This window comes from Triturus cristatus, chromosome 12 (assembly GCF_964204655.1).
Source record: "Triturus cristatus chromosome 12, aTriCri1.1, whole genome shotgun sequence".
Lineage (NCBI taxonomy): Eukaryota > Metazoa > Chordata > Amphibia > Caudata > Salamandridae > Triturus > Triturus cristatus.
This window is the reverse complement of record NC_140595.1, coordinates 813,249,685-813,275,118: the sequence shown is the minus strand read 5'-3', so window position 1 is coordinate 813,275,118 and position 25,434 is coordinate 813,249,685. Positions and strand designations below refer to the sequence as shown.

The window sequence follows — 25,434 nt, the reverse complement described above, 5'->3', positions numbered from 1 at the left end:
GAATTGGTGATATCGTTGTATATACAAATAGAAAATAATGAAAACTGTGTACCTATTGTTTTTAACTTATGTTAAATAGTATGATAAATATTAGAACATTGGAATGTTGGGAGCTCTATTGAAGACAGTGGAGTGCTCCATGCTGTTATGGGTTTGTAAAGGCCCGCAAAGCAACATCCCAATGTTGTTTTCAAAGGCCTCTCGGACGGTCTTTGAATTTAAACCCCTCGAACTCCGAGAGGCCTTTGTTTTATTTGTTGGAACATTCTGCCCTCTAGTAGCAGAATGTTTTAATAGCCTTATAGCCCTTCGTAGCTGGGCTATACCGGCTATTAAAGTCCCGCTCCATTGTTAAAGTCCCTCACCTTCGGCTAGGGCCTTTAACGCTGGAGCGGGCTTTTAATAGCCGGTATAGCCCGCTACGGCAGGCTATAGGCTATAATAATTTTACTATAAATGATAGTTTATTTTTGATGATTGATTTATAGGAATTGGTTAATTTACTCTTTATAGCTGATAGACTTCTCTAGTTCTATTATTAAAAAAATTTTTTAACAAAGTTTTACTAAAAAAAAAAAAAAAAAAAAAGGAGGGTACCTGGTCATAGCTGCATGCTAGGGTGTAACTTTGGAAAAGACCCTGGGGTGGCTGAGCCAGGCAGGGGTTGCAGGTTTCTGTTGATTAACAGGCAATCAAGGTACGCATGTTGGGAGTGACACAAGATTTTGGATTCCATAATGAATAATTGAGTTTGGATGGAATGTTCATTATATTTCGGGCGAGAGCCCATTGCTAATGGTAACTTGCATTTTCTCAGGTCTGGCCAAATGTATAGTTTGTCTCATAGGTAAGAGAATTTTTGTTAATGTTTAAATGCATTAAGCTTACCTGAAACCTCTATTTAGCTAAAAGCCTCAGGTTAAACGTTTCAATGATATTAAATCCCATAAGAGAACAAATGTCAATGCAATTCCAATTTCTTTATCAATAAGGTGAGAATACTCCAATCTCACATTGGCAATTTGGATATCCAAGCTACTCCCACCTTCTTCCCTCTACAAAATTCATCTTCCTCGGAGGCCACTTTCTCCACCTTTGATGTAATTCCTCTGGCTGATTCTAAGGCCGCTTTGTCCACTCTTAAGTCCGGCTCTCCCAATGATCCGTGTCTTGCCAAACTTTTGGCAATTGCTGCCACTGTTAACAACCCCTTGTTGAATCAGCTGATTAACTCTTCTTTGGCATCAACATCGATCCCTCCCACCTGGATCCCGCCCGATCTCACTTCTCCCTGCCATCGCTAAAGTCTGTGAGAAGATGGTTAATAAGGAGCTGACTGCCCATCTGGAACAGCATGGACTCCTTCATCCGGCTCAATCTGGCTTTAGAGCCTCATATAGTATGGAGTCTGTACAGGCGGAAGTGGCTGAAGCCATTTGCGATACTTTGGATATGGGCGGCAGGTCAGTACTGGTCCTTTTGGACCTTTCTGCCGCTTTTGATACGGTTCCTCATTCACTTCTCCTCGCCCGTCTGCAACAGCTGGGTAGCACAGGTTCCGCTATTAAGTGGCTTAAATCTTTTTTGGAAGGCAGAACTCAGCGTGTTTGGATCCCCTGTTTACGTCCACCTCCCAACAGCTTGCTTGTCACTTCTTATTCAGCTGGCAGAGGAATTAGGTGCAAAATTTGTCGCTTATGCTGACGATGCTCAGATTCTGTTCACTTGGAAAAAGCACGAGTCGTCTGATGATTATGTTAAGACCTGTCTGGCAGTGGTATTTAATTGGCTCACTTCCACCCAGCTCAAGTGTAACGAAGATAAAACCGAGATTTTATTCTTTGACACATTTCCCCCTCTGTTCTGGCACTCGTTTTTGCCGGAGGAGTCCTCTAAGCCCTCGCCGCAGGACCTCCCAGTCAAGAACCTTGGGATTTGGTTCGATGAAAGGCTTAGCGTCAACAGCCAAATCAGTAAGCTGACAGGTACTTGCTTTAGCATTTTGAAGCTACTAAAAAGTTTCTGCCTCTTCTCCGTTTCGCAGCTAAGGAAGCGGTTACCCGTGCGCTGGTCACCTTCCGTCTCGACTATGCTAATGCACTCTATGTGGGTCTTCCTGGTTTCCTCCTGGATAGACTCCAGGTGGCTCAGAATGCCACTGCTAGACTGCTTCTTGGCCTCCCTAAACGTTTGAGTGTCAAGCAACATTTGCGTAATCTACATTGGTTGCCTGTGAGAACAAGGGTTAAGTACAAGACCCTGGTAACAGCCCATGCTGCCCTGTATGAGTGTGGCCCTGTCTATCTCAGGAAGCGTTTTCAGTTCTACATTCCCGGTAGACAGCTGCGCTCTTCAAATATGTTAAGGGCCTCTCTGCCCAGATATTGCCTGAAAAGGAAAGGTGGCAGCTCTTTGGCCTATCTGGTCGCGGTGGCCTGGAATTCTCTTCCGTTTGATTTATGTAACTTGCAGAATCCCATTCTGACACTCTTTGAGTAGCTGTGCGCGTTATAAAACCTGCTAACATAACATGCTCTGAAGCTCCACCCCTAAAATATTTTTTTTTAATTCTTTGCCGAAGTTCCTACAGAAGGCATGCATTTTTGGTGTCTCATAGGGATTTTTGTCCGAGCCAGCTCAGGCTATTACAAGTAGGAGCGCGCTGGCGCTTACATGGCGCATGGGATTTGAAATTCTTCGGAGAGCAGCATAAGTGGAAGATGCAGAAACCCAACAATGATAACTGACATTCGTAAAAGAGCTAAGGTTTGGGGAACACCTGCACTCTTCGTTCCAAGAACACATTCTCAGACTTGGGGGCATATTTCGTAGAAACTGGCGGATCACGAAGTTACACCTCATTGAGGTCCAGTGCTCCAAGCTCCGCGAGGCCTGGTCTACACTTTATAAAAATTGACAAATTAGATGAAACCAATAATCCTGTTGTTCAATGCAGAGACAGCAGCAGCAGAAGGTGGAATCCCTCCCAGGAGAAGGAGTGAAGAAGAGGCGAGCTCACGAAGAGCAGCAATACCATGTACCAGCCATAACCAGGCTGCAATGCTGGCCCTTGGACAGCTGTTTGGAAATGGAGAGCTGACAACAATGGTTTGTATGCTGCTGAGGAGCTAGGCCCAGCAGTCAGTCGCTAATGGATGTCAGTGTTACGCTTTATTATTGCAATGGGTCATCCAATCCTCAGAAGCACATGCACCACCCCTCTGACATGGGATGTCATCTAAAGATGGCGGTCGAAGATGCAACCGAGCTTTGTTCACATAATGGTTGATGTGGATTCTCCAGCTGGCCACCAGATGATCCGCTGGTTCCCGAAAGCTGATAGAATATATGACAGGATCGACACCAGGGAATAGCTAACATTATTGGGAGAGGGTCTCAATTCTGAAAAATACATGTGGATGAACAGAGAATGACCAGAGACAAGCAAGGAGAACCACTCGGGCAAAACCACCAGTCTCTACACGCGTGACTTCAAATAAGCCTTATTGTGATCATCTCTAATGACCAGGGAGTAAGTAAACTGGTACCCAAAGCTCTGGGACATACATATATAGATTTTTAGAAATCAAGAGACATTTCTCTAGAGTTGCACATGTTGCAACCTAAAAACGTGTTGACTTGGGAAGGTTTACTGAATTCAGGCTCGGAAAGGCCTATGTTTGTCCCCACAAACATTCAGCAGTATAGAGCGGCTTAGAGAACTTCACTCTTGATTTTAAACTTTTTATTTTATCATGCGGTGACGTCTGTTGACTTTGACTCCGTCTGAAAGTTTACCAATTGCTACAGTCATTGTTGTGGCTTTCGTCAGCGGCTGGTGAGTTTGGTGAGCTATGATTCGAAGGGTTGTTGGTCTGAAACTGTTACTCAAGAGAAGGTAGTTTGATCTCTGTAAACATTTCCTTCCTGGAGGACTCGACCATCAGATTTACAAATTACACTAGCTATGCAAATATGGGAACATAAAAATTAAAAAGCCAAATTGACCTCTCAACGTATTTGTGACTCCAGGTCTGTAAACCAGAGTGGTTCTGACATGCTATAATAGAGATTTCATTTTACCCAGACAGGTTAGTCCTTTGCACTTCTGGTGGCAAGATAAATACACCTTTTTCCAAACACTCCAAGACCATGTGGCCTTATCATCTGTATACTGCCAATCTTCCAGAAAGCCATTGGGCGGGCTACAGACAGCGCCTTGAGACCCTCACTGGTTGATGAAATGAATGATTGATTGATTGACTGACTGACTGACTGACTTTAGGTGCCCCTGGCTCTGGAACACACACAACCTAAGTCTGAGCACAGACACAAAATACACACCTTTCAGGAAAGGCCTGCAAACGGAACTGTTCCAACTCGCTTACGGCTGATCTCCACACAGATGGAGCAACGACTGAAGAATATCAGTCCTCCAAGGGGGACTCTCCTACCGAACATACGTACTCTGGGTTACCAGCAATCTTTAAAGACTGGAAGGCGACATGCATGACTTTACAAAACTTTACAAAGCTCTGATTTTTGTTCTCAGTGCCCATGAAGTTCTTAATGTTGGGCCTTTGTCTGTGTTATAAATAAAATTAATTCTCAGGAATCCAGACCTGCTTTCTTCATTTCCTTTAACCAGTTGTAGATTACGCCTACGATGTTCATCCTAACTTTCTGACTCAGCAGAGGGGCCCTTGCTACTGAAAGAAAGTTTATTTAACTGTAGTTCTTCAGCCAGAGGTTCCTCGCCAGATTCTTATGTGACCCTAGTCCCCAGCAGGTTGGACTATGGAACACCCTCTACTTCGGGATCACCAATAAACTCTAGAGACTAAAAACCATCCAGAACTCAACAGCTGACTCATCCTCAATCTCCCACACAGAACTCACACCACATCACACCTCAGGGAACTGCACTGGCACTCGACACACAAACGCACTCAATTCAAACTCCTCAAAACACACATTCAAGACACTACACAACTCAGGCCCCACCTACCTGAACAGCTGCATCCACCATCCGTTCCAGCAACCACCAGGACACCTCCGCTCTTCAGAACTTCTACTCGTACACATCCGAAGCGTACACAGAACCGGATCAGGAGAACGGGTGTTCTCTTACATCGGCTCCTAGAGCGAGGAACGACCTCCCACTATACATCATAGTCCTCCTCCTCCTCCTCCTCCTCCTCCTCACTTCTTGAATTCCACAAGAAGCTGGAGACACGGCTTTTCAATTAACCAACCTTCTATTGGCAGGGCTAGGCACACACCTTCTCAGCGCTAGGATACCCCCGAGGGTGATAGTGCGCTTTACAAATACACATAACATCACCCTTGCTGTTGTTGCTATGTCTATTGACCCGATAAGCTCCTGCGTAAGATCTTGTAAGTGCCTACCCCTTATAAAGCCTTTCTGATATTCATTTACCAGGTTTCCTGCTACATTATCAAGCCTCTTTGCTAGGATTTGTGTATAGATCTTATAATCACAATTTAGTAAGCTTATCGGGCGGTAAGATTCACATTTAACTGGATTTTTACCGGGTTTTAACAGGATACTTATCGTGGCGTCATTCCAGGAGTCAGGAAGTCTCCCCTTCTCAAGATAAATTATATTTAACAAGTTTGTAAGCGGGGGAACTATAATCTCACTAAGTTTACTATATAATTCGTTAGGGAGGGCATCTGGGCCTGCTGCTTTACCTCTCTTCAGGCCTTTCATTACTTCTTCTACCTCTTCTTTAGTAATTGGGGCATTCAGATCTTCTTTTTCTATGTTTGTTAACTCAGGGAGTTACAAATTGAGTAGATATTCTTCTAAGGCCTCATCCATTGGAACGGTATCTTCAGTATATAAAGAAGAGAAGAAGTCTACAAATTCTTTCATTATTACCCCTTCTTCTGAACAAGGGACTGTACCATCTTTTGGTAAAATATTGAGTATCTTATTTCTATTGGTGTCGGTCTTCGTTTGCCAAGCTAACAACTTACTACAGCCCTCCCCATATTCATAGTGAGCGAGCTTGCTTACTTCCCATCTTTCTCTAACCTTACTTTCTAGGATTCCTGTTAGTCTTTCCTCGTGTGCCGCTTTGTCTGCTTCCAGCTTCTTTTTCTTATCCAGGTCTACCTCGTCTTCTATTAATAACTCTGAGTCTTTAATATCGGCTTCCAACCTTCTGATGTCTTGTTTTGATAATTTTGTTTTATAGGCGGCCAGACTAAGTATTTTCCCCCTAATAACAGCCTTGTATGCGTCCCATGTGATTTGAGGAGAAACTCCCTCTTTATTATTCTCAAAAAAGTTCACTGACTCCTTTCTTAGAGTCTCAACGATATGCGTATCATTAAAAATGGTCCGATCTACCGTCCATCTCATGGTAGTCTGTTCCTTACCCAACTGAGTTTTGAGAAGGACAGCAGAATGGTCTGAGAGTAAGGCTGGTAGGTGCTCAACCCTAACAATTTTACACACTATCATTTTTTCCACCAAAAAGAAGTCAATTCTGGATTGGTGACCCAGTCTTTTGTTTTTAAAAGTGAACGGGTAGTTTTTATCTCCTTTCTCCTTCCAGATATCCACCAACCCCAGATCTTTTCTATAGATTCCCAACCATTCCCTCATTTTTGGGAGATTAATATATTTCATTGGGGGCAGGCGATCTATTTTGGGGTCCGGAATTAGATTGAAGCCTCCTCCTAAGACCACTGGAGATACAGACGATAATAAAAGAGTATATAAATTTTGTAACGAAGTGGGGTCATCTAAATTCGGCCCATAATACCCAGCTATTGTGTATGGGGAGTTGTGAATTCTGACCGTAGCAATTGCCCATCTACCTTTTTTATCTACTTCAATTCTCTCGATTCTGACTTTTACAGACTTTTTAAAGAGTATAGCTACCCCTTTTACCACACACTCCTGATCTGTGCAGACATAGCAATCTACCGATCTCGTTTTTTTTATAATATCATCCCATTCCTTCTTTAATGGATGTGTCTCTTGTAATATTATAATCTCACAGTCTGTTACACTTAGATACTTCAAAATTCGACGCCTTCTGCTTGGTAGCCTTAACCCATTTACATTCCAAGATATAATATTAACATTTCTTCCAGACATTTCTCTTCTCTCCTAGTCTTGCAAAAACTGGTTTACCCAGTTTTCTCTTAACTGACCTTGATGGGTCTTAATAGCTCCCATTACTTTTTCTATTGCTTTTTCTGCATTCTGAGGATATTTTTTCAATTTTTTCCCTAATTTGCTCCCCACCCTTGTGCATTTTTTTTTACTTTTATATTTTTTGAAAGATAGAAAACCCACCCTGGGGAAGCCTCCCTCTTTATGTTTTTGGGGTATATTGATAGCCCCTTCTGAGCTCCATGACTGCCCGTTTTTTTTTCTTTTTTTTCCTCCCATTTTAGCTTATGTGGACCTTTTTTTTTTTTTTGGATTGTGTGAAATGTATAGAATTCGTTTTTATATTTAGAAAAATATTCAGACACACAATCTCTGAAATAAGTCACCAAGAGCTAAAATCAACAATCCTACTCTCCTATAGGAAATAAGGTTCGAACTCCAGTAGACAACCCTGATTAAGTCCTTGCTTGATCTTTCATTTGCTCAAGAAAAAGTGCGACTTCGGCAGGATCTCTTATATTATGCATTTTATTTCGCCACATTATTCTGAGGCTAGCCGGGAACTTCATTTGTACTGAGGCTCCTAAACTTTTTAGTTCCTGCATATATTGCCCGAGTTCCCATTGTCTATCTTGAGTAGATTCTGAGATGTCCGATCTAATCCTGAAGGTCCAGTCATCTTTATTATGAGGGGCTTTTTTTAGTGCCTCACTCAGGATTCTTTCTTTAATGCTGTATGTTTTAAAATTTACCAAAATTTTTCTTGGGTTTTTCCTCTCTTTGTTTCTGCCGAAGGGGTCACGGTGAACTCTTTGAATGTCATCATCTAATCCTGATTCTTTTGTCCATGGAAATTGTTCTTCGAGTAGCTGGACTATCAATTTCTTAACGTCTACCCCTTCTTTTCCTTCGGGGACATTTAATATTCGTATGTTGTTTTTTCTTGCCTGATTCTCCAGGGATTCCAATTTTTCACTTGTACTTCTTTTACTCTCTTTTAGAGCTCTTATGTCTTTTTCATTTTGTTCAACTTTTTTAGAAAGCCCCTCAACTGTTGCTTCAACTTCAGTAACCCGGTCATTCAAAGCAATCATCTTAGTATCTAAGGCCTCACATACCTCACGGATTTTGCTCTGATTCATCTCTGATACTGTAAATTTTGCCCTCATTTCCACCAGCATCTTCTCCAGGAACTGATCCGTTGGGCTTAATCCTGAAGTCAGGGTTTGTGAATGGTCCCCCGAAGCTCTGTTCACAACCAGGTATGAATTCGGTTGATCGTCTGCCGGGGTCAATTGGGGGCCCACCAGCTCATCTACCGATGACTTAGGCTGAGCTGGCTGAGCTAGCATGACTGGAGTAAAGGGGTCAGTAACTACCTTAGACATCAATAAAGAGGAATCGGGTATAGATGGTATAACACTATTAGGATGAGACCCGGTTAATGCAGGAGCAGAAGGCAAGAGAGTTATCACTGCTGGGGGGGGGATCGAAGGAGGGACAGTTTTTTCGTAGAGTTGGTCCCTTTTGCTAAGCTCTTTCGACTTTGTTCTTGGATGTTAAAGAAGGATCTGAGAAAGGGGGTCACTCTAGGGGGGGTACCGTACTTCCACTCCTCCCTGATTCTTTTCGAGTTCTTCCTTTCGTATAAGAACTGTTAGAGTCCAGCTTACCCTGTTTTTTTTAACTTCTCTTTGTACTGCGAGGGGCAATATGTTGTTTAGGGTCTACAGGGATTGCGTTTTGGAAAAAGTCCCTATTCCTCAGGCAGTAGGTAGACCTGCCTTTCTCCTGCTCAGTGTTTGTTATTTCTCCCTTAGCTTGTGTTTTAGGTTGTGCCTCCTCTATTTGAGTTGGTACACTCGGCCCTCCAGTCTTCGTTGTTTTTAGGCAGCTTACCCCCCCACCCTCACTTCTTGCGCTTTCGATAGTGCTTGATCTTAACATCCAGAGCGGAACACTGACAAATTTCAATGAATTGATAGTACTTTTCTCCCCGCGCTCATTTAAAGTCAGAAAAGCCCCTTTTGTAACATTGGTAGGAGGATTAACCACTTTATTTTCTGATATTTCTCTTTCCAGTGTGTTCTGCGCACTATCCAAACTCTCCTGATCACTACTTTGCTTAAGGGTCAACTCTCCCTGATCTACAAGGAATATATGTCCTCTTGTACACGTCTCCAAATACTTTCTACTATTTGGAGAAAGACTCTGCAATTGCTGCTGCTGATCTCCAGCTATGCTCAGCGTCTCGCACCCTGCTTTACCTTCCGCTGTCGTGAATGTTCTGTCTCTTCCCCCGCTACCCCGGAACAGAAAGGACACTCTGCTCGCGGCTCGCTGAACGGCTTTGCGAGCTTTTCGAGCAGCACTCCACACCCCTGACGGAGCAACCTCTGCCACTCCCGCTTCACTCGTCGAAGTAGAGGGTGCGGAATACGGAGTGTCAAGTACAAACGTCAAGGTCCTCCAACTCGGTAAGTTTCTGGGGATAGGTGCGATTACCTCCGATTTCCTCCGATGGCTTGTTATTTTTATCGAAGTCTCTGTATATCGGGCGTCTACTGTTTTTTGTAAGTTCTACAAGATTTTAGCCGATATCCATAGTCTCCCAAACATGAAGTCCTTTTCCACAGCGGAGAGTAGGGAAAGGGAAAAAGTAGCCGTTTTGCTGATATCGTATTAGGGCAGTCACTCGGAGCTCCCGACCTGGCGTCCTAGCCGGCCGCCATCTTCCCCGCAGCCTATTGGGTCAATAGACATAGCAACAACTGAAAAAAATTCCCCTGACAATAATAACACTAGATGCGGCCAAGGCATTCGATAGAGTAAACTGGGCCTTTTTGAATGCTACTCTAGCAAAATATAATCTGGGAGAAAATTTTCAGGGTGCAATTAAAGAAATGTATCGAGCACCAAAAGCTGAGGTCCTAATTAACGGGAATTTAACAGAAAATATCCATATATGTAGAGGGACCGGTCAGGGATGCCCCTTGTCTCCCCTTCTTTTTAATTTATATATTGAGCCTCTGGCAAACAGGCTCAGAGTCCACCCGGAAATAACACCATTCATATTCCAGTCCTGGGGAAAAAAAATAGCCTTGTATGCAGACGATGTGATGATTTTTATGAGCAACTATGCAGGTTCTGTCCAAGCCATTGATGACACCTTAAGAAATTTTGGGAGGGTTTCAGGTTATCAGACTAACCAATTAAAAACAGAGATAATGAGTTGGAATTCCCAGGTCGATAATATCTATACCAGGGAAAAAATCAGGTACTTGGGGATAGACCTGATTAAAAATCTAGAGAAGATACCTGAGATAAATATGGACAGAGTAACAGCTGACGTGAAAAAGTTATTGAAAGCATGGGGAGGTCTTCCTTTAACCTTTTTAGGCAGATCTCAATCAAGATGTCCATCCTTCCAAAATACACATTCCTATTTAGCGCAATTCCATTAGAATTTAAGAGGGAAACACTAAAAAAAATACAAGGAGAAATAGCGAGCTTTATTTGGTTGGCTAAAAGTACACGCATAGCCTGGAGTAAACTACGAAGAAGGAAAGCAGAAGGAGGAATTGCCAGCCCAGACCTAGTGGAATATTATAGAGCCTTCCAATTCAAACATATGAGGGTTCTACTAAACAACTATGATTTGTATCCAGAACACCTTAAAGCAATGACTAGAAACACTGGCCACTTTCTATTTAAATTTGGTCACCCAAAATACTTCAAAAAGGTGAAACTGAAGACTTTGAGAGCAGCAGCTAAGCTATGGTACCAAATTAGGTGCACTCTAAATATTCCATATTATAGTGAGTTCGCGCCCATATGGGACTCCCCAGGAACACCAGAATGCCTCAAAGACAGCTTGGCAATACCTCTTAAATCCTCTGGATTTCGTGTATGGGGCCAGTTACTGGTTGGTAATAGCATAATAGACTGGGGAACTCTGCTTATGAATTCGAGTGCAGTCCCTTCAAAATTTAAATATTATCAGCTCACTAGCTGGGCAAAAACACTGAAGGAGAAATTTTCCGGAAACAGGACTGTGGAAACAATCATGATAAAGAATCCCCCGAAGAAAAAAGAAATAGCAACATGGTACTGGGCATTTGTAAAAGCAGGAGAGGATGAGTTTCTGATTCCCGATGTGATCTGGGGGAAAGATCTGCCGGCGCTGGATCTCCAAGACCTGTGGCAAGTATCAATGAGCATTTGCTGGTCTATTGTGAAGTCTGCTACCTTAAAGAGAAATCATCTTTTTACTTCCCATAGAGCATACTGGACCCCGAAGCGTCTCTCTAGTTTTGGAGGAACCGTTACGAAATTATGCCCCAAATGTGCTCTACCAAGAGCAGATGATGTGCATATGTTTTGGCAATGTCCTCACATCGAAGGATTCTGGCAGGAAGTGAGTAAAACCATAGAGTTGGTATTAAGAAGACCAGTTAAAGTAAGTATAGATCTTGTTATTTTTGGGGGCAGTAGACATGATATGCCAATAACGCTAACTAAGAAGGAAGAGAATCTTTTGTTTATTATGATTTTGCTTGCATGAAGGGAACTCTGCTTAAAATGGATAAGACCAGCCCCTCCCACACATCTGGATTGGGTGGCCTCAATTAACAGAATAAACAAATGGGATAGGAGAGGGAAACCCAGTAAAAGGCACGAGTATTGGGAAATATGGGAAGTTTCCCAATTCGCAAATTAATCCTATATTTCTATGTCATAATCAAGCATGGACCCATTTATTTCCAATGATTATGCAATGGCAATAAAACCACAAGCATAATGCTTGTGTGAGTGGCCAGAGTGGTCAGCTCCTCCAGTGCGTATTGGAAGTGGTACGGACGAAAGGGGACCCTACTCTACAGAATCCACAGAATGTATCTCTCCGAAATTCGGAGAATTGGGATGGTCTAGAAAACAGAGAATTGGGTCCCCGATAACTCCAGATTCACTACATTGCAGTATGAGGAGAAAAAAAAAAAAAACAACATCACCCTTGCTTCCTCTGCATGTACTAGAGGCAAGAATTGAGAATGTGAGCTGCAAACCAAACCGCGATTGCTGATCTGGTATTGAACATTGCTCCAAAGTGTATGGCCAGGTGACCCTTGCATAATGTAAAGATGGAAGAGTAAATTCCTCTCGAGGACATCCGCCTGATAATGCATTCTTGCCAGCTCCCAGCATTTACCTACAAGAAACATTGCCACATTTGAACATTAAAAAACACAAAAACAAACCGGCCTCGAGGTCCTGCCTGGTCACGGGAAACTATTCTAAGGGTATAAATCTGTGGATGATACAAATGCAGAAGAACTATTTTTACAGGTATGTTACTTCCTCCTCTTTCCCACTATGGTGTTTGCAGCTCTCCTACCTTGACATATGAAATGGGCACTGACTGACCATTAAATGTCGCGTCTGCTCTTACCAGGCTGATGAGATGGGACAGCGTCATGCCTATCCGCACCAACACCTTGTCGCTGGCCGCCTGGACCGGTCTCACATACACGTTGTAGTCTTTGAAGAGGGCTTCTAGCAGCTTGCCCTCTCCCTCCAGGGCCCTGGTGCCTGAGGTTGTGTGGGAGAGAAGAGACAGCAGCCTTAGCAGGGTCAGCTGATGGCCATGGACATCTGTCTGCTTATCACTTTATTGAATAAATAGTTTATTGGTAAACATTATTATTAACAAAAATACGTCAACAGCAATACAAATTTACAGTATTTAACAACAACAAATTTATTTTGCAGCATTATTATCTCCCAGTGTTTTAAGTTTCTAAAAATCAACATTCTAATATTTCAGGGTCTCACAAAGTGTTCCTACTCTAACTAAGGTAAATGAGGAAAGTTCCAGAGTAAATAAAATAAAAAAAGAACTAACTTTTTCGGCGTTCTTAAATTCCTCTTAGAATTAGTCGCAGCTGAACAATTCCAAGATCTAAATACACAGGCTAATTCAATAGGAAATGGCTCAGATTATCAGTTCTGTAGTGACCACTGACATTGATTCACACCTGGCATGCCAGATTTTTTTAAATAACAACAAGGAGTTGTCAGTGGCATCAGTTACTAACCTTGGCCTGCTCTTAGGTACCCTTGACATTCCCTTGTGCATTTGTTGATGTACTCCCTAGTGTATTATAAGTAAGGTGGCATGTTGTGGGACATCCACATTATACAGCAAAATGTAACGAGAGTGAGAGAGTGAGAGTGTGAGAGTGTGAGAGAGAGAGTGAGAGTGAGAGAGTGAGAGAGAGACTTTATAGTTTGTCTGATATTTCCTTCATACAAACCCAGAAAAATTCAGCATCTTTGGGACATATATATATATATATATATATATATATATATATATATATATATATATATATATATATATATATAATGTGTATTGATGAATCAGTGGCTGAATGAGAGCCTGTATGGATGATTCAGTGGGTGCGTCACTGACTGTATAAGTTAGTGATTAGGTGTCTCGGTGAGTGACTAGGTTTTGAGAATGTCTGTATCAGTCTGTCAGTTGGTGTCTAGGTGACTGTATGGGTTGGTGAGTGGGTACATGAGTGGCTGTATGGGTGATTGATTGGGTTTCTGAGTACCTGCATGGGTGTATGAGTGTCTGTGTGGCTGGGTGAGAGGTTGTGTGACTGCCAGAATGAGTGAGTGGGGGAGTCAGTGGCTGCATGGGTTAGTGAGTGTGTAAGTGAGGGGCTGTATAGGTGACTGAGTGTGTGTATAGGTGTGTTGGTGAGTGAATGAATGTCTCACTGGTAGATGGGTGAGTAACTGGATATGTGAAAGGCAGTACGGGTGAGTGTTGGAGTATATGACTGGCTGTATGCTTGTGAGGGATTGTGATAGTGGTTGTATGGGTGAGTGTGTGCTTGTGTCAGTGACTGTATAGGTGAGTGAGTAAGTATTAGTATCTGTATGAACAAGTGAGTGAGTGTGTATAACCATAAATGTGAATAAATGGCTGTGTGAGTGACTCTTTAAGTGAATGAGTAGGTGTGTGAGTAGCTCTATGAGTGACTGACAGTGTGTGAGTGGCTGTCAGGGTGTATGAGTGGATGTGTGTGTGAACCTATGAATCAGTGAGTGGGTGTGTAAGTATTGGTATGGGTATGTCAATGGTTTTGAGAATGGTAGTGTGGAAGTTGGAGTGGGTGTATGAAAGGTTACATTGGGGTATGAGTGGGTGTGTCAGAGATTCTGTGGATGAAGCCATCAGTGATGTCATGTGAGATGTCATCAGTGATGTCATGAGTGATGTTACAGACCATGTCATAAGTGATGTAATATGTGAGGTCATAAGCAGTGCATTCCTGGCGCGAGTTATAGTAAGCTCATCTAACTATAACTGCTGAATTTCTCTGGTTTACTACCAGGTAAATATCAGCCTAGCTATAGCGTCCCTGTAACCTTTGTTTTTTTCACTGGATTTCTAAGGTTTTTTAATTTTATTTCTTAACTATAACGCCCCTGTAACCTTTGTTTTTTTCAGTGAATTTCTAAGGTTTTTCAAATTTAATTTCCCAACCATAACATCCATGTAACCTATGATTTTTTTAATTTAATTTTTAAGGTTTTTAATTGTATTTTCTATCTAAAATGGCTCTATAAGGAGTATTTTTGCAAGCTTGTATTTTCTTCAGTGGATTAATAAACAGTGTTTTTTTTCCCTTTACATTTTTTATATTCGTGACTACATCGAGATCCCCGCGGACACATTGGGAAAACAAAAGCAGACATTCAATGACCACCAATACATCCAAAAATAATATGTAAAAAAATCCATTCTGAACATTGCCTGCCCTATATGTATTACTATATACATACCTTTTCCAAAGCATGTTTAAACTCATATTTTTCTACTAAGTTTCTTTAAAAACCATCTTCATGACCTATTTTCCTTTTTAGAGATTATTCGGGACGCCGCAATGACGTAGCTAACCGCAATGATCGCGCCTATTCAATAAAGTCTAAAACACATATATTCACACATACTACAGTATTTTACACTCTAGGGGTTTCTTACAGTATTCTGTAAAGTCATGTATTTCTAGAGAATTTCCATAAAAACTATCTCTAAAACCTATTTTATCTTTTCAGAGTGACTCCGGACACCGCAATGATGTTGGTAATCGTGATTACCCCGGACACGTTGCGAAAGCATAAAACAAAAGCAGCCATTCAAGGGCCAACAGCACATCTAAAAGTGATATGTAAAAAAAATCAATTCTGAACATTGCCTACACATATTACTATATACATACTTCTTTCAAATCATGTTTAAAAAACATCTTTCAGATCTATTTTCTGTTTTTGCGGTTATTCGGGAAGCCGCTATGATGTAGTAAACCGCGATGATCGAGCCTTTTACATAAAGTCTAAAATACATATATGCACACATACTACAATATTTTACACACTAGGGGTTTTTTACAATATTCACTAACCTCATGTTTTTCTAGAGAGTTTCTATAAAAACCTTCTCTAAAACCTATTTTATATTTTCTTTGTGACTCCGGAGATCGCGATGATGTCAGTAATCGCGATCCCACCGGACACATTGCGAAAACAGAAAACAAAAAGGTGGAATTTAATAGCCACCACCACATAAAAAAATTATAACTAGATAATAATTCTGACCATCACAGTAGATAACTCACTATCTAAACAACTCTATAAAAATATTTATCAGAATCTCAATATCTATATAACAATGCGTATTAATGATTTGCTGATTTTTTAAAATATTTCCACCAATATTCGCGTAAACATTGATAGTCACGTCCCCGCAATGGTACAAGAGGGTCCGCGCTCATGGTTGTGTCGTCACCACGGATATTGCACACGATTAAAAAAACTCAATCAATCAATTTTGGACACATAACTTGTGTCATTAACACCCCCATTTCTCAACCATGGGGTTAGAGTATCTCCACCCTGACCCTTTAGGTGGGCTTTCACAAATTTCTGTTCAGGTTGCGTGCAGCCAATCAAAGATATCACTATAATTTTAAACTTACATTTCTCAACAACTACTGAACAGATTTACACCAAATAAGCAAAAGGCAGTTACTTGAACCAACATCTACCTCCCTGCCAAATTTGGTGTAAGTCTGTTCAGCGGTTCGGGCTGTAGGTGTGGCTAAAGGTTTCTATGGGTATTAACATTAAAAAAGCAACCCACACTGCACAGATCCCCCGCAAATTTACCATGACAATAGAACCCACCTTGACACTTTTTGGGGAAAATTACATGAAGATTGCACAAACAAAGCCAAAGTTATAGCCAAGTCAAAAAATGCTTTTCCAATGAAACATGGTCTTGAATATAACTAACTACTGGCAACCGCCAGTAGGTGATATACATATATATAGGTAATATATGCATATATTACCTACTGGTGATTGTCAGTAGGTAGTTATAGTTAGGACCTAGTTTAGATAGGAAGAGCATTTTTAGATTTGCCAATAACTTTAGCGCCGTTTGACGAATCTTTGCGAAATTTCCCAAAAATATCGGGACAGCCACTTCAGCTGGCGTCTTGAGTATTTAGGGGTGATCCGTCAAGCAGGGGCTGAGAAAAAGGGGTGGTTAAACCGAGTCACACGAAAAAACATTTTAAAAAAAGAAAAGGGGGCAGGGTAGAAACACCCTGGCCCCCTTGGCCTGTTCAGGGGGTACCACAGGGACCCCCAGGGCCCAAAAAAGTATTATATTTTTTTTATTTGGCTGGAGTCATGGTGGATCTGCGAATCTGGCTGAAAATTGAAAAAAAACGAAGCTAGGGCTCTTGCGCTTCATTTAATTAGGCCCCCAGGTGGGTCAAGTCCCAGGGCATTATTGAAATAATGACGGGGGTCCCGCGTGGCCCTCCGCAGCCCCAGGGACGCCACGTCCCCGGGGGAAACATGTACTTTACATTTTTTTTAATGTGCGGGGGAGGCCCTACAGCCTCCCCCACAGCCCCAGGGAACACCACCTCCCTAGGGCTAAAATAAATATTAAAGCATGGGGGGTCTCCAGCCCCCCAGGCAGCCACGGGGACCCAACCTCCCCAGGGCACAAACACAAACATGAAGGGGGTCCGTTGCGGACCTTCTGCCCTGGGGACCACCACCTCTCGGGGCTTACTTAGAAGGGAGGGGGGACGCGTGCCCCACTTGTGGAGCCTTGCATGGCGCTTGCGACCGCTTCCCCCCAGGGCCAGCTCTAGCAATGTCCTGGAGTGCCCACCCCCAGGACACAGCAGTTTTCTATGGCATGGCGGGAGCACTGCTCTGCACAAAATGCTCTCGCTTACTGAATGCAGACCAGCGTCTGTTCAGCAGTGAAAAAGACACTTTGCTTTGGGTTCCATTCCAGGGAGCTGCATGTCAGCAGCTCCCTGAATCCCAAAGCAATGCCGGCTCCCGCAGGAGGCTGGGAGCTAGCAGAGACCACTGGGGCATTGAGGCACTGGCGTACTGAAACTCGAGGGGGCCTCCCTGCAAGGCACCTGGAGGGGCCCCCTCTGGGCTCAATCAGGAGCTCTGCCGCCAGAGTGCTGTGCTGAGGGGGCCCCCTGGAGCTTGGGACCCCTCGCACCATGGGGGCTGCGGGGGCCTGTGTTACACCCCTGTATTGAAGCTCCCCTCGCGGTCCCAAATGAAGTGGCCAGGCCCCAGGGGATTGGGTCTCTAGTGTCAAAGTTAGCCCTGGAAGGGGGGGGGCGCATGGCCCACCCTCCCTATTAAAACAAATATATGTTAAGGCCATGCCCAGTGGGATTGAGTCCCCTGGGCCGAAGTTGGCCTGGGAAGGGGGGCTTCCCTTTGTATTATAAAAAATAAAAATGAAAAAAAGGCCGGGCCACTGGGGTGGGGCACCTGGGGCCAAAATCAGCCCAGGAGGAGGGCACCGTAGCTCGCCTCTCCTGTTTTTAAAAAAAATCATTTTATTTTTAAACAGGCTGGTCTCGGGGGATGGAGTCTCCGGGGCCGTGAAAAGGCCCAGGGAAGGGGGGGCCACGAGGCCCCGATTCATAAAAAAAAATAGAAATAAAGGCAACTCGCCGGAGGTCCCACCCCTTTTCTCCACCACTCTGCAAACAGGCATTTTGGCATGCTGCTGTTTAGGGGATGAAGTCCCATTTGCTGGTGATGGTCCTTAGGGTCCAACAAGGCCCCTTGTTATTTCCAGTTAGCCTCGCAGAGTGGGATTGCTGAGAGGTGGTCAGAGACCATGCCCCCTTTCTCTGCCTCTCAGCGCAATGCTGGTGGGAGGGGTGAGGTCCCCTTGCCTCCTAAGGGCCTCAGGACTAAAGTGGTCTTATAAACCCCAACCAGGAGTGCACCTGGAGGCGCGTTTGCAGAGTGGTGGAAATGTACCGTTTAGATTACCAATCAACGCAGGCAAACCCTACCTCATGGTGAAAGCAGGCACCTTAAACAGGTAGTGGCTGTGAGGCCATTGGCACTAAACACAGCAGAAAACGCAAGCATTATGATGTGAGTGAAGAATTTAGCTGAGCTAATTGTGGTCTGGTTTCAGACTGCAATGATATTGTGACTACGACTGTGCTTTACAGCTATTTAACCTTGCGAAAGAACAAAGCGTATGTGCATCCTATGCTGTGGACCCATATCGCCCTACTTACAAACCGTGTTCTGTAGTAATTCAGTTATACTACCATAGTACTACAGAATGCTACACACAAACCTGCAAGTGTAAAACTCCACCTCCTCCGCTCCTATTTTTTAATGGGTATATGTACGTTTACCACATTGTAGTAAATATGGGAGGGACCAGGAAAGTGGTTAAAAAACTGGATGTACTCACTACATAATAAGTGGCCTTTAGGTAAGAGTTTGCAGGGGTTACGGTGGGTTAAGGTGAGGTTTCGCAGGGGGCGTAGCCAAGATTGCGACGTACGTGGATGCTTCTTAGCTAGCTCTGCAACTGGCCCACCAAATATTCTGCTTCTAGCCTGCAAACGCCTGCTGTTACTCTCGAAGACTGCGGTGTGGTGTCCCCGGACTGTGCTACACCGCTATGACTGATAGAGCTGCCCGCTTCGGGCCCCAAAGTTACAACCAATGGAACGGACGATGTGTATGTAACGGCCAGGTCCTGTCGGCCCACCAGGCGGCACGCAAGCTCGCAGTAAAACCTGGCTGATGGTGTATATGATGGCGCCGGAGCAGGCTGGGACCGCCGCCCACCTCCACGGATCGTGGAGTGAAGTGATGCCCTGGGAGCAGAGGCGAACGTCCCCTGGCTGCCACGAACGGTTGACTCCGGGCCTCCGCTCACCCGCCATGAACGGGCCCATCAACCACAATAGCAAGCAAGGCATGTTTGGTAACCCTAAACCCGGTCAGGAGGAGCACTAGAGAGGAGTCGTTATCCAGAGGACCACTGGGAGGCTGTACGCCCCAAGCACTGTGGGACACAATGCAGTTAAAGACTCGGAATTGCTCAATGTACAACAGTACATGCGCACCATACTACACAGAACCAGCGCTCAAGCACTATATCTGAACATCGCAGAGCAAGGCCATTGCCATCTCATAGCACGCGTAAGAACTGGCTCACTAAGGAGCTCTTCCTCCCTCGGCAGTGGCTTATGTTGCCAGGCAAAGGATAGTAACTGACCCGAGTGGGCATGAACTGACGTGGTACCTTATATTTACTCATTCACCCAAATTTGGACGCTGGTAGCGCCCCAACAACTCTGTGTGCGTCAACACCTCATTGTGACACCGTGAACAGGAAACAGACGCACAGTGCCTTTCCAACTCTCAAAATGGGTAAACCCAGAGGGGATGAACCACAATCGCAAACTGGAGATGCAACAAACCAGACATCGTGCGCCAATGACCACAAAACCCACGGTCCAAGTAGGCCACTCGCAGCGGTTTGATGAACTAACGGCAGCAGTCATAGATATTAAAACCATGCTGGGACACAAAATAGATACACTGTGTGTCAAAATGGGATTCCTGCGAGAAGACCACAAGAAACTGAAAGACATGGTTGAGGAATCCGAGTCGGCTATAGCATCCTTACGACCCACGGAGACTTCGGCAACGGATCAGATTAAAATACTGCAGGAAGAGGTGGAATACCTGAAAAACCATGTGTAAGATCAGGAGGGCAGATCCTGCAGAAACAACGTGTGAATAGTGGGCCTACCAGAACACGTTGAAGGTCAAAGCATGGAATTGTACCCTGAAACTTGGTTTTCTGTGGATATCCTTAAAGGCAAACACTTCATCTTCTTCTCTGTTGAGCGCGCACATAGGGTATCGGGTGGCGCTCCCCAGCTGGGTAACCCACTAGGCCGGTGGTTGCACGCTTGTTTAACTAAAAGTGACTAGGGTCCATGGCCAATAAAGAACACCATGGTGCATATTTATCCGGGTATACGATATCAGTGCAATAACGTAGGTCATCATTCTTGGAAGTCAAACGCTGCCTCCCGGACCACGAAGTAAAATACATGCTGCAATACTCTGCCACATTGCGCATACAGCATAAAGATAGTAATATCTCCTGCCACACTCCCGAAGAGGCCTAGAACTGGATGGAGCAGCGTGGTCTGGCACATGCTCCGAAAACATCAACAGTAGATCCCCACCATCAGTGGAGAAATGCAACTCAATGCGGGCATCGAGGCAAAGGGCAATTGCAATGTCCCGCAAAAGCCCAGGCAGCGAGGGAGAGAGAGCAAGCCATCAAGTATGCGGAAAAGCATGTTAACCCTGAATCCCCCTCGCAGTCTGAATCAGAAGTGGATATCACACCAGAACAGGCCTACCAACTAACAGACTCACAACACTCAGCATTACTGCGCGGAGGCCCTGCAGTGACGCCGCAAACCGCTGGAGAACTAGGGTGACCGTCTACAAACCATCCACAGAACACGTGCAACAACGGGGAAGCTCACCACTAAAGACTGCAGAAGTAAAGCAACTCAAAAAGGACAGACATATGCAAACACTATGGCTCAGGCGAGCAAACATTATTATGGCAGCCACAGTGAAATTAGAAGAAGATCCGCTGCGCCCTTCACACGATAAGTGATCAATACAGAACAATTATGGCATTCTTTTCTCTCTTCACTTTACGATCACTTCCTTTTCTACCACTTCACTTATTGTTTCTCTCGCTCCTTCTCTATCTTTCCTTCAAGTTCAATATATTTGCATTTCAGTGCAGGTAGCCTTTTGCCCATTCGCGAACTGGCCTGGGGTGGGGAGTTACGTTTTTTGATTGTTTACACAGCCCTTTCCACACCGTACTAACACACACCACATACACTAGACATGATGCTGGTAAGGCAAAAATCGGGGTCATGACATCTACGGGGAGCATTGTAGTCCTTATGAGCAGAGCCCCCCCCCCCCAGTCTGACCCCAGTTAGGAATGTGCAGGGGAATATATGCCTTCTACTGACCTAGAATACACAGGGTTTAGCTGGATGTGTTAAGCGCCAACAACTGCGCAGACACAAGGTTTCAGTGGCACTCACACAAGAGACTCATCCCACCCTACAAACACTCACATCTTTACGCAAACGCTGGAGGGGCACAGTCTGGCTACGCCAGGGGCACCCTGATATGGGTGGCTCCTGGGACTCCACTGCAGACGTTACACACAGGTGTTGACCCACAAGGCCGATATGCTATACTAGAGGGACTCCTAGACAGTTCCCCGATAACATTAGTCTCTCTGTACACACCAAATTGGAGGCAACCCATGTTTCTGCAATCACTTACCCGGTCATTACTTAGAGACCCGATGGCACCAGTGTATTGGGGAGGGGACTACAATTGCGTTCCTGAACTCGACTTAGACCGCTTATGCCCCCCACTCCCTGGGGCATAAGCTACTGGTCTCGTACAACATATGAAAGCCTGGGTCTCTCATATGCAGCTAAGCAATGCTTGGCAATGCAAACACCCCACAGAACGGATATATTCTCACTACTCAAGTATCCACAACTTGTACACGAGAATTGATGCACTATACTGCTCCCTAGCCGCTATAGCTAAGATGTCCCACATGGAGTATTTATCCCGTACACTATCTGATCGTAGCCCCCTACAAATACAGCTGACCTGGGGTGCACATAAAACCAGTCTCTCTCTGGAGGCACTTAAGGACCCAAAGCTCCATACCTTCATATCACAATCTATCACATCGTACTTTCAAACTAATGCAGGCACTGCAACGCATGTCAGCATAGAATGGGATGCATTTAAAGTGGCCCTGTATGGGCAGGCTATTACAGCAGTGTACGAGTACCGAATGTCGCTCACTAAAGAGCTACAGGACTTGGAAACAGAAATACAGCGTTGCAAACGCATCCCCCCCACTGACCCGCATATAATACTTGCACTGGCCAAAGCCAGATTGGCACATAAAGAAACACTAGACAGACTTTGCGCTCTAGACTATAAACAATGCTTAGCTAGGCAGCACGCTGAGGGCGACAAAGCGAGTAAGACACTGGCATGGCTGCTAAAAAATGACTCCTCACAACCTTCCATTACGGCTATCTACGACCCAGATGGCCAACTGGTAAACACGCAGGAACAGATTATTGACTCCTTCTACAAATATTATGCCTCCCTGTATAAAGTCCCTGTTCCCTGCGATCTGCAGGAAATACAGCAATTCCTGGAACAAGCAGCCCTCCCACAGATGACACAAGCCCAATACTCAACACTGGAGGCCCCCATCTCTGATCCCGAAATTTCTGAGACTATTAAACAACTGGCGAAGGGCAAATCCCCTGGGACAGACGGATGGCCCTCGGAGTTTTACACAACATACACCGTGCAGTTAGCCCCCCGCTTATACATAGTTTACAGGGAGTCATTTGACTGTAGTGCATTACCACCCTCTCTTTGGGAGGCGATATAGGTGGTACTACCGAAGCCTGGCAGGGATCCGCTCAGTATGGGCTTGTATCGCCCGCTGTCCTTACTGAATTCAGACTATAAAATCTTGGGCATGATACTGGCCAATAGGTTAATAGAATCTGTACAAGTACTGGTCCACACTGACCAGAATGGGTTCATTCCAGGGAGAAACACAGGTCAAAACCTATTCCGGCTATTCAAATGGATGGAATGAGCTCGAACGGAAATGGAGCTGCACTCGATAGCTGCTCTGGATATCGAAAAGGCATTCAACACCTTAGGTTGGGAATACCTATTGGCAGGGTTGGCGAGATTCGGCATGGGCCTCAAGGTCCTAAGATGGATAAAGATATCATACACTAAGCCACGAGCTAGAGTGAAGATGGGTTGCATCATCTTACCCCCTACGAAATAGAACAAGGAACTAGACAGGGATGCCCCTTATCACCAATTATATTTGCCCCGGCCATGGAGCCCCTGGTATGTGTGCTTCGCAGCCGTGTTATAGACTGGGGTATACAAGCATACATGAAATGGCACATTGTTTATGAAGATGATGCTCTGATCTATCTTCGAGACCAAAATGAGTCCATAAAGGGCCTTACGGAGTTACTGGAAGTACATGTCCGACTTTGCAGTGTGAAGGTAAACTGGTCCAAATCTGTACTATTTCCAATGAAACCCCTGTCCATGGAACAGAGGCAATATCTACCCAACGCTCCACTCACCGGGGCTCATGACTCCTTTAAATATTTAGGGGCTCAGATTTATCACTCCCAGGCGGAACTGATAGATGGCAACCTGGGAAAAGTAATCACTAGAGCCCGAGCTGCACTTCCATTCTGGACTGATTTACCATTATCCTCTATGGGTCGTATTGCTATTTCTAAGATGCTCCTGATCCCCACACTCCTATACTTTTTTGCGGTTCTCCCCTATCGACTCCCGCACAAAATATTCAGGGACTTAATGTCGCTACTTGTGTCCCTGGTCTGGGGTGGCTCCAGGGCCCGGGTGGCACTCCCGAAACTATACCTCCCCATCTCCGAGGGTGGCCTAGGGGCACCTAAATACAAACGATACTAAGCAGCAGCGCAACTCCAATGGCCCATGCGATGGTGGGCAAGAAGTAATCTCGCCAAGTTGCACCCTTGGCGATACCGCTTCGTCAGCCAGCTATGCTGGAATGGTTGTCTGGCTCCAAAACACCACTACAGAAGAAGCAGGGTAACCTTTTGATGATGGCAGCACCTAACAGCTGGTCGAAATATGTACTGTCTAGGCACCAGTCATCACTGCATGCCCTGGACCTCCTCCTCGAAGTGCTCCCTGTCCTTTACACTTGCCTCAAACGACCAGAATTGTCGAAACGGCCACATGGGGTGACTTACTTATGGACTCACAATTATGCGACTTTGATGCTCTCATGGATGACTACGAGGTGCCTCTAGGGACTTTCTTGCTGTACGCGACACTGACGCAGCAAGTGCTTCAGGTATGAAGGAACATGCAAACTGAACCCACTACATCTGCCACACTACAGACCTTATTGACGCATGGTACGGGCAGAAAGGCAGTCACAGCAATACACAATTCCCTCAGACCAGACGCGACATCCCTGCTGGTGCCATTACGCAAATATTGGGAATCAGCACTGACAACCAGAATCACGACAAACAATGGACACAATGCATTGGGTTTCCCAAGATAATATCCATGAATGCCAGATTGAAATATACACAATTCAATTACCTCCATTACACATATTTAACCTGCATAAACTAGCATGTATGTATGTATCCAGCATCCACTGCCACCTGCCCTAGATGCCAAAATACAGACGCCACATTCCCCCATATGGTCTGGTCATGCCCTCAACCCATGGCATATTGGGATGGTGTATCCGAGATATTAACACCAGCAACGGGAACCACAGTCACAGCCCAGGGAATACATTTTCTACTTGATATCACAAAATGCAACGCACTTAGTAAGAATTTCAATAAATTCTTAGATCTAGCACTGGGCCTAGCTAAACGCAAACTAGCTATAGCCTGGAAGTCACCTGGGGGCCCCAGCATGTGCACATGGCTTTTAGACCTTCGCAGGGCAATAGTGGCAGAACAAGAGACCCAACTAACTAATGCCACATGGTTGCCCCCATCGGCGAACCCAGTGGATTGGCAAGGGTACCCAACCATCATTGGGCCATATTATCAAGGAACGGCGATAACATCATCGCCGCCTTAGCGGCAGGAAACTGCCTCTAAAGCGGCGATAATGGGCTTGATAATATGCCCTTGTGAATTCCCATAGAAGCCCAGGTTCTGGTGTGAACC

General features: G+C 44.7%; 1 protein-coding gene across 2 annotated transcripts in view; it reads right to left on the bottom strand.

The window, feature by feature from the left end:
- CHRNB1 (cholinergic receptor nicotinic beta 1 subunit) overlaps window positions 1-25,434 on the bottom strand; it is a 185,536-nt gene that overhangs the window by 123,804 nt on the left and 36,298 nt on the right. For both annotated transcript variants that reach the window (XM_085639178.1, XM_085639179.1), the window contains one exon: window positions 12,603-12,742. In XM_085639178.1, the coding sequence (XP_085495304.1) occupies window positions 12,603-12,742 (140 nt within the window). The remainder of the gene's footprint in view (window positions 1-12,602; window positions 12,743-25,434) is intronic.